Source organism: Uloborus diversus, chromosome 6 (assembly GCF_026930045.1).
Source record: "Uloborus diversus isolate 005 chromosome 6, Udiv.v.3.1, whole genome shotgun sequence".
Classification (NCBI taxonomy): domain Eukaryota; kingdom Metazoa; phylum Arthropoda; class Arachnida; order Araneae; family Uloboridae; genus Uloborus; species Uloborus diversus.
The window spans coordinates 132,966,054-132,979,845 of NC_072736.1; the positions used below are offsets into that span (position 1 = coordinate 132,966,054).

At 32.8% G+C, this 13,792-nt stretch overlaps 1 protein-coding gene across 1 annotated transcript; it reads right to left on the minus strand.

The window, feature by feature from the left end:
• Positions 1 to 1,567: 1,567 nt before the first annotated feature.
• LOC129224988 (uncharacterized) lies at positions 1,568 to 13,792 on the minus strand. The gene is made up of 4 exons (XM_054859536.1): positions 13,708 to 13,792; positions 11,850 to 12,146; positions 6,811 to 7,048; positions 1,568 to 1,694 (listed from the first exon to the last, which is right to left on the minus strand). The coding sequence occupies exons 1-4, from the start codon at positions 13,790 to 13,792 to the stop codon at positions 1,649 to 1,651; spliced, it is 666 nt and encodes a 221-aa protein (XP_054715511.1). The 3' UTR covers positions 1,568 to 1,648.

Consider the following 13,792-nt stretch of genomic DNA (forward strand, 5'->3'; position numbering starts at 1 on the left):
AATACATTTTATTCCACAATCAGTTGAAACATTACTTTGGTTTATCACATTGCTTTCAAAAAAGCAGGATAATTAACAATCTGCATCAACATCACATCACAGTTGGCCATTAAGATTATTATTTATGTTGAAACTAACTAGCTGGCCAACCTACCTCAGATACATGAACTATAAATATTCGTAATTTTTTTTTAGCTTCGAATTCCTGCAAGCTAGGGAGAAATATTTTGTGAAGGAAATTGATAAGAAAAACCAAAAGATGTACAATATTATCTTTTATTATTTAATTTATCTGTTGTTGTCACCAAACTGAAGTTTCTTCAAGACACTACTACCATTAAATGTATCGAAACTTTCTAGTATCTAGCAATGATTTACTGCTCTTAAGCCAGGACTAAGGCAAAACCACAGTTGGCACCATTGCTGCAGATTCTCGCTGACGCGATAAATTTATTTTAGCTACCAGTTTACAGACACTCTAAGTTTCAATGAGATGACATCTGCCTCCAGATCAGTTATTGACCATTCCAGACTGATGAACCCATAACTTTTTAGTATGTCCATAAATTCATTTAATGAAAACTTTCCCAATAGAGATAAAATGCAAGTAAATGATGTTACTATTAAAACAAAATTTTCATACTTTTTAGCAGCAGTAGTGTCTTTTTTTTAACGTATTCTCAACCACAAATATAGAGACAATTACTCTTTTTTATTTGGTAAGCATACAAGTTATATTAAAACTCTAAAAATGTAAAATTTAACCCATTGTAATTTCAATATAAAAATGATATTGTTACAACTGAAGGGGGTCAGTGGACAAAGGTGTTAACTGACAAAGCATACGTTAACATACATAAACACTTTTAACCATTAGAAAACTTGCAGTTTTCTGTTAGATAACACCTTTATCATCCAGGATCTCTAGAAATACACAGAATAGTACTTTCAAAGTTATATAGCAATGCTAGCTAATATGAAAAATAATAATTTAACACCCTCGTACATCAACAAAACCCGTTTCTCAAAAAATGTCAGTTAACACCTTTATCCACTGATCCCTTCAAATATTTTGGGGAAATTTGTTCTGAGCAGTATTTAATTTATTTGCTCCTTGACCCCAATATTTGAAAATAAATTGGACCGAGTATAAGCAAAACTAATGCACTCCTTTTTGTATATTTTTTTGCAGAAAGTTGCTAACCCCTGCTTTGTAACAAACTGATTTAATTCGTATAAGTTAACTCGGTTCATTTCAATATTTTAGACGTACTCCACACTTCGCATTGCAACAGGAAGTAAATATGGCTTCAAGGAATTACTTCACACAAGACTTTAATTTCGGTACCCCTAAAAGTGGCATGATAGTGGGGTTTGACAGTACATACATTAACTATCTATCAAAAAGATTTTATTTGATGATGTTTTGATGAACTCTATGAACCATATGAAACACTTTGGCAAGTTTAAATATGCAGCAATCTACATAACATTAAAAGTTTTATATAAAATGTAAAGTTTCAAAGATAGGATTGATCTTGGTATGTCTTATGGACAGGATTGTCAACAACCCGTACAGAAGGTGGACAGTTGCTCGTTTAATAAAGTCTTTTCGATGCGCTGACCCTTAAAAATGAATGTTGAATCCTCATTCATCTCCTCTTAAGTATGGAAATTCATCATAGTCTCTTTCCCTAAAATTAAAATAATTTTACTCAAGACTCTTAAGTAGAATACCATTATAACGCCGACCTATATAACACAATTCTCTATAAACTGCACAACTTTTCAAAAATCAACAATAAGTTTTGCAGTTAAAAAAAGTCCTCTGTTTTGCCTTGCAAACAAAAAAACTGTTAAGTGAATTAAATTATGAAACCATTTCTCATCTTTTCATTTTAATTTAAAGCTTTTAAATGAAAATTAGTATCCACAGTAAAAAAGAATACTAGATCGCTCTTGAAGATACATCCGTTATGCAAACCATGAAGCTAGCAGAAATGCAGGATAATTCATTTTCTTTCGATTGTGAAACACACTAATTTGTGATTGACAATATATATTAGAGACGTACCGAGTAGCACTTTGGCCGAGTAGCCGAGTACCGAGTACTCGGCCTTTTACTACTCGGCCGAGTACCGAGTTACCAAGTACTCGGCCTTTCACTACTCGGCCGAGTTCCAAGTACCAATTATGTTTTAAGAAGAACCACCGACACACATGTGATGAATTTTGAACTTATTGGAATAGTAGTATAAACCTCCTTGTCCATATAATAGTTTTTAAAATTAAATTCCTGCTGAAATTTAATTACGCATTATATATATACAATTTTGTTTGTGTCAAAAATTTTACAAAAAAATAATTTTTTTAATTAAAAATAAATAAATAAAGGGTATGATTAATCAGGTTGGAATTAAAACAAATTACAGTAAAATCCCTCTAATGCGGACACTAACAGGACAAATTTTTTTTCTGCAATATAGAGGTGTCCGCAGGACAGGGGTTTAATAATGGTATTTGCATTCGAACTGGGGAATTAAAAATTGTCCGCATAAGAGGGGTGTCCGTTAGGAGGGGTTTCACTGTATACCAATCAATTATAGTTCTAATCTGCCAAACATAAATAATTTTTTAAAGCAGATAAAGCAAATGTGCCGGAACACTCCAGACACGTGTTTCTGCCCCCCCCCCCCCCCGTTACAAGGAACGTCTTTTTCAGTGCATAACATGTGAGCTAAAGAATGTAAAGACATTCAACAAAAAAGTACGACTTTTGTCGGATGCCTTTAAATCTACGAGGCCCCATTTTGTGCATTGAAAAAGGAATTCCTTGTAATGCCTAAACACGTGTCTGCAGAGTTCCTGCACTGTACTTTTAAGGTTGTTTTATTTTTTAAGCAAAGGTATTTTTACATTTTTTATAACTAATTTTTGTTTGTAGCAAAAATCCATTTTTAATATAAAATTCCATATTTTCTATACTTACATTTTTTGCGTAATTTTTAATAAATAAGTTTTATTAACTTTGGGGACATTAAAATAAAGATTTATTCCATTGAAGCATTACAAACTTCATTATTCTCAAAATTTAAATTTGACTTATAAATTTTAATTGTAAATGATTGCAGAATATAATGCTTGCTCTTTTTTCATAAATTTTAGTATCTGTCTTGGACAATATTCAATTTTTTGCAACTACTCGGTATTAGCCGAGTATCTGATCAGAATTTGGCCGAGTACCGAGTACTCGGCAAATTGGCCGAGTAGGCCGAGTACCGAGTAGTTGCCGAGTACTCGGTACGTCTCTAATATATATATATTACATTGTATAATTAGTACTTTAATTTAATACTCACTGTAATTAAAACTTATTCTGAAGGGCAAATATGGATACATTCTGAATATTTGTTTCAAAACTTGGGAAATGATCTTTTATATAACACAAAAACCTGTATAATGCAAAAGCTCTGATCCCAAGGTGTGCGTTGTAACGGTCTTCTACTGTACTTTTCCTATTGCAATATTAGTAATAACTTTTAGTACAAGAGGAAACTACACTTCACTACAGGGTCTCCCATAGTTACCACTATGTGTTGTTTAATTGGTTGGATGGAGCCCTGAAGCAGTGGCACACACAAGAAAAGGGCCCAAGGGGTCTGGACCCCTCTTTTTTTTTCTGATCGACTATAATCCTATGTATGTAGCACATAAAATAATTCCAAGCAAAGAAAACAATGATTTCAGATTTGAACAGGGTTGGCAAGTTTCTGCCGAGGCGGTTAAAACCACTGGTAGAAACCGGTTAAAACCGGCATGGCAAAAACCACTTTCTGCCACATTTTCGGCAGAAACTGGCAAAAACTCTCAAAATGACAAAAAAAAAAAAAAAAAAAACCACCATTGACAGACAGTAGAAAATGCATGGAAAAAAATAATTGCTAACAAAAGCACAGTTTAATTTACAATATTAACCCAGTTCAAAATCAAATGTTTTTTTTTTTTCACCCTACAGTTGCTTTTTTGAAAAGTTGGTTGCAGAAATCTAAATAGTTTCTTAATTTATTATGCACGAATGAGAAACTTTAGAATATTCTTTCAACAGAAGAGCTAGCAGGCAATGCATCAAGAAACAAGCAATATTCATGAAACTTTCAAATTGTATACTTTATTCAACTGGTCTATCATGTAGTAACTAGGGTAGTGGTAAAAATTCGATTGGAAAAATGAGTTTCAAGAAGTTGGGCCAGTTTGTTTTGCAAAGTTGTGATATTAGGTACAAAATCTAGATTAATATTGGCAACTATAACTTGACACTTTCTTCTTGAAGCACATGATAATTTCAAACACAAGCAATTTAGATGAAGCATATTTGCGAGCAAATTACGAACAGCCTGTTTAATTCTGTATGTCACTCTTCCATCCTAAGAAACCATATGATTTTCGTCCTTTGTTAGATTAATCCAAATATTACGAGCATTAGCAATCAAAAAGTTCCCTTTCTGAAATAAATCAAGGGCACTAGCATAACACTTTATTTTTTTATAATGATGAAATGAAGTTTCATTTTTAGTTTACCTAAACAAATATCATTTAGTAATTTCTTTAGTTTTTTAAGACAATTTTAAGTTTTTGCCAGTTTCTGCCAGTTTTAACCGGTTATAACTAGTTTCTGCCACTGGCACGGCAAAAACTAGTTTCTGCAGTCAGAAAGTCAACCCTGGATTTGAAAAATCTTCATATATAGCCAATGATTGAATAATGCTCCTGACATCAACAATGAAACTTGCTCCATGACAAGATAATTTGGTAATATGTTTTGGTGCTGTCTAAAATGGAAGGAAAGGCTTTATTGTGACATAGCTGAACTGGATCCCATAACTTAACTGTTTTCCCGGTAAGACTGTAGCTTAAGGAGAGTGAAGAAACAAAAAAGTGGTCAACAATGAACGCTATCTACTGGAGTTTAGAGTTTATCCTATGGAGTTATTGTTACAATTTCAACTACGGAAATATCACTAAACAGGCAAATGCTTCGTTCAAACGTAGAAGCAATTTTCACCGGACATATCTTAACGGATGATTTTTCCTCTAGTGAAAGAATAATATTTATTTCCTCTTTCTTTCTCTGGAAAATCAAACTCTACGTGAACATAAATTGTTCTATAAAGATGATTTTGCTTTGCTGATTTTATTTTTAATTATGAGAAAAGTGAAGGTATTTTTTTTGGACTTCTGGTATTTTAATTAAGCATTTGTTACAAATAAATTAATTTTATTAACTAATGCCATGTAATTATTCAATATTTTTTTTAAATGTTGGTTTGTTCTCGACAATCGAAAAAATCAAAAGAATACGTTTGAATGCGTGTTGAAATATGATATGAGAATAGTGGGCCTTCAATCCCCCCCCCCCCCTAAAAAATTCCTGTGAGTGCCATTACACTGAAGAGAGCTGTTTTTGATACAGACCAGGAGCCAAGCAACTTCAGATCCAGCACTTCAAGAGGTATTGATTTAGAATGGAAACCTAGAGGACTTCGTGACCGTAAACATATTTAAGGTGCCCCAGTCACCATTAGTGAACACAGAGGATCTTTGAAAGGCTGACATTAAACTCAGGACCCTCCAGTTATAATCCCAAAGTCTTACTGATCAGGTCACCACGACCTTGTTACAAGATGACAAAGCTCCAATTAGGGGTAGCTTTTGTTTTTATGACTTACAATTAACACAGAGAAAAAATAATAATGTTGGACATAAAATGAAATTTAGGATGCTGGGATTTGGAAAATTTCAATTTAAAAGCTAAAACCAAAAACTTCAGTTAAAAACTTTAAAATGAAAAAAAAAAAAAAAAATCAGGGTATATGGGTACTACAAAAATAACCCTAGAAAACCTGCTTTGCATTTCATAAATCAATGATTTGCACCTCTAACAAATGATGTTCTCTTTTTGATTACCAGAGCAGCCTATATGAGCCTGTTTGAGGCATTGTTGACACAGATCCTGCTGTTTACCCCGCCCATTTGAAAAATGATCAGTGGGGTAACAGTACAGTTTCATTTAACCCTTAATAACCTAGAGTTTCAATTTTGATACCAATCTTTTAAACCGAATGTTCACATTACTATTGGTTTTTTTTATAGGTTGGCTGTACGTATTTTACTGTTGTATAATATTCTTTCCAACGAAATTTTAAAAAAAATCAAATGTCATTATTGTTTTATTTTATCTATGACATATTACTCGCGTGGCAAAGTGAACAAGTAAACACATTTTACTAAAAGTTTTGTTGAATACAAAATATTGTGTATTGTAAATATTGTAAAATAAATATTGTGATTTTTTAAAGCTATTTTTCCCTTCATCTAGACCCTCAAGCAAACACAGTAATATTAAAAATAAATCACTTTCGTAAATCAGGCTACTAAGGGTTAACACTATTGTCCACAAATGAATATTTTCTACTTGGTAGACACAGAAAACGAATATTTCTAGCAGAATAGCTTATATGTTTCTTTTAAAAGGGTAAAGATGAATGATTTATAACCCATACGAGTCCCTTTGATAGCAATGTCCTAAAAATTTACAAAATTATTATACACAACTTTGTACCATAATTCACTACCATGTATATATTCTTTGATTTTCCATAAAAAGTAATTCAGTCACTAAATTAAAAAAAAATGCATTTTAATAATTCCTAACGAACAAAGAGATAAACTGGTCTCCACTCAATGGTATCTATTTAAAATAAATATCTCCTAAATTTTACAAAGAAGAAAGTGAAAAGATCAAATACTTACTCAATCTCTAAGATACGCCTTCGCCTCATTTGTCTGTGAGAATATTTTCGAACAGCCATTACAATAGTCACGTTGATTATTAGAAAGCCAACAATTCCACATACAGCCCCCAGTATGACACTGGAAGAGCGGACGGTGCGAACATAATCTTCATCGCGTGAATAAAAATTTTCTCTTGGTATTGAAGCATGAAAAGGATTGTATGGCATGACATAATTTAATGGCAAAGATTTGGACCCTAAGGAAAGAAAAATAAATCCATAAAACGTGAGAGAAATGAAGTAAATTTTTTTTCTAAAAATCAAATTTTTCTCTAACTGGAATAATTGAAATTAAAAGCTAATTAAATTTAACTATTTTTGCTATGTCTTCAACTAATAATTTTTCTGGTCGGCTGTTACAAGAAGCTAAATTCAAAAAAATAAATTATGCGAGCATATTTTTATATGAAGAGCATATGGAAGAAAGGTCACATGTGAAACTTTTCAATGTTCAAGAATATCAAGTTTGAAAGTTCAAAATCCCTGCCTTCATTGTGCAGTAAACTTGTGAGATTTTTTGCCTTGATTCTTCTTCTTTTCCACCCATTTAAACCAACACCCGCACACAGTACTGCCAGATGGTCGAATCCCAGATTTCCCCAATTCCCTTCTAACTTTTCCCCAAAAAGCGATATTTTCTATCAAAATTCCCAAAATTTTAAAAATATTTTTCCACAAAAATTTTTATAAAATGAATCGACTTCCTCTAATATTTTTGTCTCTTGAAATTTTTTTTACCCCCAAATAGCCAAATTTTCTTTAAAAATTCCAACTTTTTTTTTTCCCATTTTCGCTTTTTTTCGGTCTTCTTTCCTTTATCTTTCTTTATCTTCACTAATAATAAAGCTGAAAGTCTCTCTGTCTGGATATCTCTCTGTACGGCTGTCTCTCTGTCAGGATCTCTGTGACCCGCATAATGCCTAGACCGTTCGGCGGATTTTCATGAAATTTGGCAAAGAATAAGTTTGTAGCACGGGGGTGTGCACCTTTAAGCGATTTTTTCGAAAATTCGATTCTATTCGGATTTTAAGAACATTTTCCCGAGCAAAATTATCATAAGATGGACGAGTAAATTACCAAGTTATCATAACATGGGCAATCCAATTGGCAAGAAGTTCATCATGCATTATTTGTAAATATACAGGGGAACCAAAAGACCTTTTAATTTTCTACTATGGGAAAAGCCGTGCGGGTGCCACTAGTCATAAATACAAGCGCCTGACTGAGAGATAAGAAATAACCAATTTTTTTTTCATTCTCGCATTTACTACTCTGCTTCTTTATGTACAATTAAACTATGATTTTTGCATATATTTATCCAAAAACATTCTTCATTGCACTTATTTTTACTTGTTTACGTATCAACTAGTCACTCACGTAGAACATTAATGCGAATTCCATAGCATAATATTCAACAAAATGCGAATTCCATAAAGTTGAAAAAAAATGCTAAACAGCTAAATCAACGCTGTTTAATGAAAACAATGCAACTACTTGACGCGAATATAAGTACAAAAAAAATTCTTTTTTCCCAAGGTTTTTTCCCCAGGTTTCCCTCCCAAGAAAAATTTTTTTCTTCAAAACATTCCCCTCAAAACACATTTCCCCAGAGAGTACCAGATTTCCCCAAAATGGGGAAATTTCCTCCAATCTGGCAACACTGCCCTGATAATACTAAATGCCTGTTATAACTGCCTAAAAAAGTAAATTTCCGTCAATGGCCGCGCCGACTTCTGAACCGGACGACAGAGCTACCTATTGGTAATCCAATGATGGCGTTGCTATGGCGATTGATTCAAACATTCGCCTCCTAAATATCCAAATATGGATGTAATTCTTAAAATAGCACTGCCCAGCGGCCATCAAACAAAGATATTGCTATGGGGATGGATCCAAGCAATTCAAATCAACTGTTAACTTAGAAATTAACCAATTGTTAAATTAAAGAATAAATACCTTCATGCTGGAACTTAAATGAATCACCAACGTTTTAATGCACAAAAATTGCAAATTACTGCATGACTTACCAACTTTTTGATGCACAAAAATTGCAAATTACTGCAAATTTGCAATTTTTGTGCATTAAAACGTTTGTAATTCATTCATTCAATTGTTAATTTTTTCGCTATTATTTTTTAATACCTTCCACAGGTGGCAGTGGCCTCCGTACAAACATTGACTTGTTCTTGATTCCTTGGTTTGAGTTCATTTTTGCTCTATGTTAAAAATGAGAAAGCTATAGGCATCTAGTACAGCAGAAGACCGTTATAACGCACACCTTGGGACCCAGAGCTTTTGCATTATACAGGATATTACGCTATATAGATCATTTCACAAATTTTGAAACTAATATTCAGAATATATATATATATATATATAAAAACACTTCAGAGTGAGTATTATCTGCAATGAGTATTAAAGCACTAACATTACAATTAGTCATTCACAAATAAATATGTTTTACAATTAAAAGAAAGTGAAATATCCTTCACTTCTGCTAGCTTTATGGTTTGCATAACAGCTGCATCTTCAAGAGCCATCTGGTATTTTCTGCTTATACAAATACAAAAGCGAAGACCAGCAACAGGCTCTGGGCCCAGCTAGACTGAACCTAGTCAATTTACAATCCCCAGTGAAGATCAATGGCCCTCTTAAAACTATCTACTCCCTTGCTCATTACCACCTCTCCCGGTAAACTGTTCCAAGGTTCCACTACCCTGCTATAATAATAATTTTTCCTAATATCCATGTTAGCCTGAGATTTAAATAGCTTAAAACAATAACCCCTTGTCCTGTTTTCGGTGCTAAACTTCAGCCCCGTAACATCTTTCATTTTAATAAATTTAAACAACTGAATCATGTCCCCTCGGTCTCTTCTTTGCTTAAGACTGTACATTTTTAACCTTCTAAGCCTGGAATCATAGTCTAAGTGAGAAAGTCCATTTATTAGCCTTGTAGCTCGCCTTTGAACCCTTTCCAATACATTAATGTCTTTCTTAAGATAAGGAGACCAAAACTGAACATACTCCAAATGAGGTCTTACCAAACTTCTATATAAGGGCAGAAGAACTTCTTTAGATTTGTTTGAAATAGATCTATTGATAAACCCAAGCATCTTATTGGCCTTGCTACTAGCAATGCTGTACTGTTGGCTAAACTTTAAATCCTGACTTATTAAGACCCCCAGATCAGTAACTTTGTCTGCCTGACTAATGACTGAACCTTGCAAATAATAATTTGTACACTTATTTCCATGCCCTAAATGTAGCACTTGACATTTCCCAACATTAACAGCCATACCCCATTTATCAGCCCACTCCGTAATATGATCTAGATCCTCTTGCAGCTGTTTTGCTTGTTCTTCATTATCTACAGTCCCCATAACTTTGACATCATCAGCAAAACAATTCATGTTCCCAGAAATATTTTTGTGAATATCGTTCATAAAAACAATGAACAAAACACTGATCCTTGAGGAACCCCGCTTGAAACTTCACTCCAATTAGAGTAATTTCCCCTTACAACTACCCTTTGTTTCCTTCCGGTCAGCCAGTTTTTTACCCAAATGAAAGTTTTCCCTCCTATTCCTATACAGTGCAGAACCTTTTATCCGGGAACCAATAAACCGGGAAACCAGAAAACCGGCAACTTTTCCCCTACTTTCCCGTTATTTTTTAAAAATAAGCAATTTTGGCAATTTTTGAAAAATTAAGCTTTTTTTTTGCAATACTAAAGAGAATATGAACGATTTCTTAATAAACAACATATTACTCACGCATAACTCGGGAAAATGTTTGCAAACACTAACTTAAAATGGTTATCCTTTATGCGGGTCAAAATTTCCGAAATAATTTCTTGAACTAAAAAGTACATTCGTAACTCTGAAATTTTCGTGTTTTATTCTAACTGATAGCTAAGGAAATGAATATTGACGCATAGAAAGCGAATTTTTTTATACACATAGTAGAAATTTGCAGATTTAGGTTCAAAAACTTATTTTTCGCCCTTCCCTTCATTTTCTTTCGTTTTAAAACATCGAAAAGTGGTGGATTTTTTTTCTTTTCCAAACAGAATGTGAGGGTCTCATGTATTATGAATAACTTAAGTTTTTTAGCGTTTAAATTATTCTCACAATAATAGTTTTTTATATTTCGATATTCATAAGCATTTCTGAACTGTTTTCTTCTTATTTTAATATGCTTAATTATTTATTATAGTAATTTAAGTTTTACAAACAATCGGCCAATAGCACTTTTTAGCAATCCAGAAAACCGGGAAATTCAGATATCCGGGATAGCGATGGTCCCTAACTTCCCGGATAATTGGTTCTCTACTGTATCAGCTAATTCGCTGAGTAGAGCAACATGCGGTACCTTATCGAAAGCTTATTGAAAATCAATGTAAACAACGTCTACAGGCTTCTTATTGTCCAAAGCCATGGTAACTTTGTCATAGAAATGTAATAAATTAGTTGCACAAGATTTGCCTTTCCTGAAACCGTACTGAAAACTAGTCAATAGATTATTAGTCTCTAGAAAATGTACTATCTTAATTTTTATCAATGTTTCAAAAATTTTGCAAACCACCGAAGTTAGACTCACAGGTCTATAATTTCCCACACTCCCTTTAAACCCTTTCTTACTATGAATGCTAATTTTTATTTAAAAACTTTAAATTAAGATGGAAAGATGAAAAACTGTTCCAAAATTTAATTTGCCTAACAATTTTTTGTTTGCAAAGCAAAACAGAGGGATTTTTTAAACTTCAAAACCTACTGTTTACTTCTGAAAAGTTGTGCGGTTTATAGAGAATTGCATTATATAGGTGCGTTATAAAGGCATTCTGCTGTATTACAGTTTATTGTTTTTGCATAGAGAGACAAATTCAACTCGACAAATTGCCATTTTAACAAACTCAAACTTCAAGAAAAATAAAATGACATTTTGCTTTCCTTCTATGCACTCTTCATATGTAATTTTATAATTAAAAAATTCTTACCAGTGGTAAACTGCAGGGTATTTGATTGAATTTTCTCTCCAGTGCCATTGTGGCATATCATATGCATGTGATAGGTAACATTGTTTTCTAAATGACTTAATTTGATTATATGCTCATTCAGTAACTGAATCTGTGTGAAAACTTGAACTTGCGTTGCATCATCAACAGGTCCATATACAAGTTCACATGAAAGTTCAGACGTCATATCACCATTTTTGTAATGCCAGTCTATTTCTACACTGTTAATGGATACATCAAATACAGATATTTCTAAAGGAACTGGATGCACAACATTATCTGGAAGAAAAATTACAAATTTCAAACTTTAAATATTGATGAGACTATCTAGGGTCGGATTTGGAAGTGTGGAGGGCCCGGGGTAACGAAGGAGTGGAGGCCCCTAATCAGGGTTCGAAAAGGTCATCATATTTTCGAAAATATCCGATACTTTGATATATATCAGAATATTTTGATATATATGTATATATCCGATATTTTCGATCAACACTTTAACAGTAAATACATCCTGAAGTTACTGCTATTTATTTTTTTATATTATTACTACTATAATTTATAGGGGAGAAAAAACGTAAAATTTGCTAACCCGTGAAAGTTTGGATATTATGTGAAAATTTTATTGTAAGGGCCCCTTTGTTGTGGGGGACCCGGGGCAGTAGCCCCGCCTGCCCTCCCCTAAATCCGGCCCTGTTTATGGGTCATTTCACGGTAATTGAGACATTTATGTAGAGTCCGTAACGTGACTTTTTTTTGCCATAACTTTTTAATTTACTGTTCGATTAGCTTATTATTTTATTTTCAACTTTTCCTACCAACACACCAACTCAAATTAAAATAATTTGCAAATCAAATAGTAAATGAAAAAGTTATGGCAAAAAAAGGTCACGTTACGGACTCTACATAAATGTTAAAAATATCGTGAAATGACCCTTATATAAAAAATTACATATGTTTGATGAAACTTAGAAGACCACCTTACGATACACCTTATTCAATTATTTTATTTTCCTTTGAAGCAAATACTTCTTGAAAAGAGAACCCATTCAACCTAAATTTTAAGTGTAGAGTTGGGTCGTTCTATGTCAAAACAACAAGGTACTCAACTTGATAATAGATTTTTTTGAGACTATCAGAAATGTTACACTTTGACAGCAAAAACTTATATTAGTTTTTTACTCAAATCTATCATTCATAATCAATTAGTAATTACCTTTTGAAATTCGTTAAAACATTTTTTTTTAAACTTGCCAATAGTGCTTTTAAAATGTTATGACAAGAATTCTATCAAAGCTACAGAATTGTATAAAAGCCAATTTTAAGGAAATTACATGCACTTTAAACTGATATGATAGGACAGTTTTTGCTAAAAAATTCCTTTAAAATATTATAAATTCATGTTTCATAAGAGCTACAGAGTTGTATAAACAGCTCATTTTGAAGAGAATTGAATCCACTTTAATTGGATGTGTAACTTGAATCCTCTTTAGAAAAAATAATTTTCTCACAAATTTTTTTAATTTAAAAGATTTTGCTAAGTGTGTTTAAAATTTTATAAACATATTCAATACAAGACACAGAAGTATGGAATGATATATATCAAACGTGCTTTTAGTTTGGGTTTAAAAAAAGAAAGATAAAAGAGGAAAAGTTCGGTGAGGGCAGATTATAAAATATGACTTTTGATAATAAACTGGAATAATGAATTGAATTCAAGTATGCAAATAACTACAGGCTGCAAGAAATTTGCTTCTCGAACTTTGAAACTTCGCAAAGGAAAAAAGGAAAGCGAGAAAATAATTGAGAAGGCAAGATATTAACATGTATGCACAAAGTATCTTACCCAACTCAAGTGACAGTGGAGCGCTATTCCCAAAGCAAAACAAAACAAAAAGGAAGCAGAACAGGTCATTCCTCCAAATCCACAT

Excerpts from the sequence above, each read along its gene's own strand:
- LOC129224988 (XM_054859536.1), bottom strand. The coding sequence starts at position 13,792 with ATGTGGATTTGGAGGAATGACCTGTTCTGCTTCCTTTTTGTTTTGTTT. Across the intron at positions 7,049-11,849 it reads TACCCTGCAGTTTACCACTG|GGTCCAAATCTTTGCCATTA; the intron begins GTAAGAATTTTT and ends TTCTTTCCTTAG. Across the intron at positions 1,695-6,810 it reads AGGCGTATCTTAGAGATTGA|GGAAAGAGACTATGATGAAT; the intron begins GTAAGTATTTGA and ends TTTTAATTTTAG.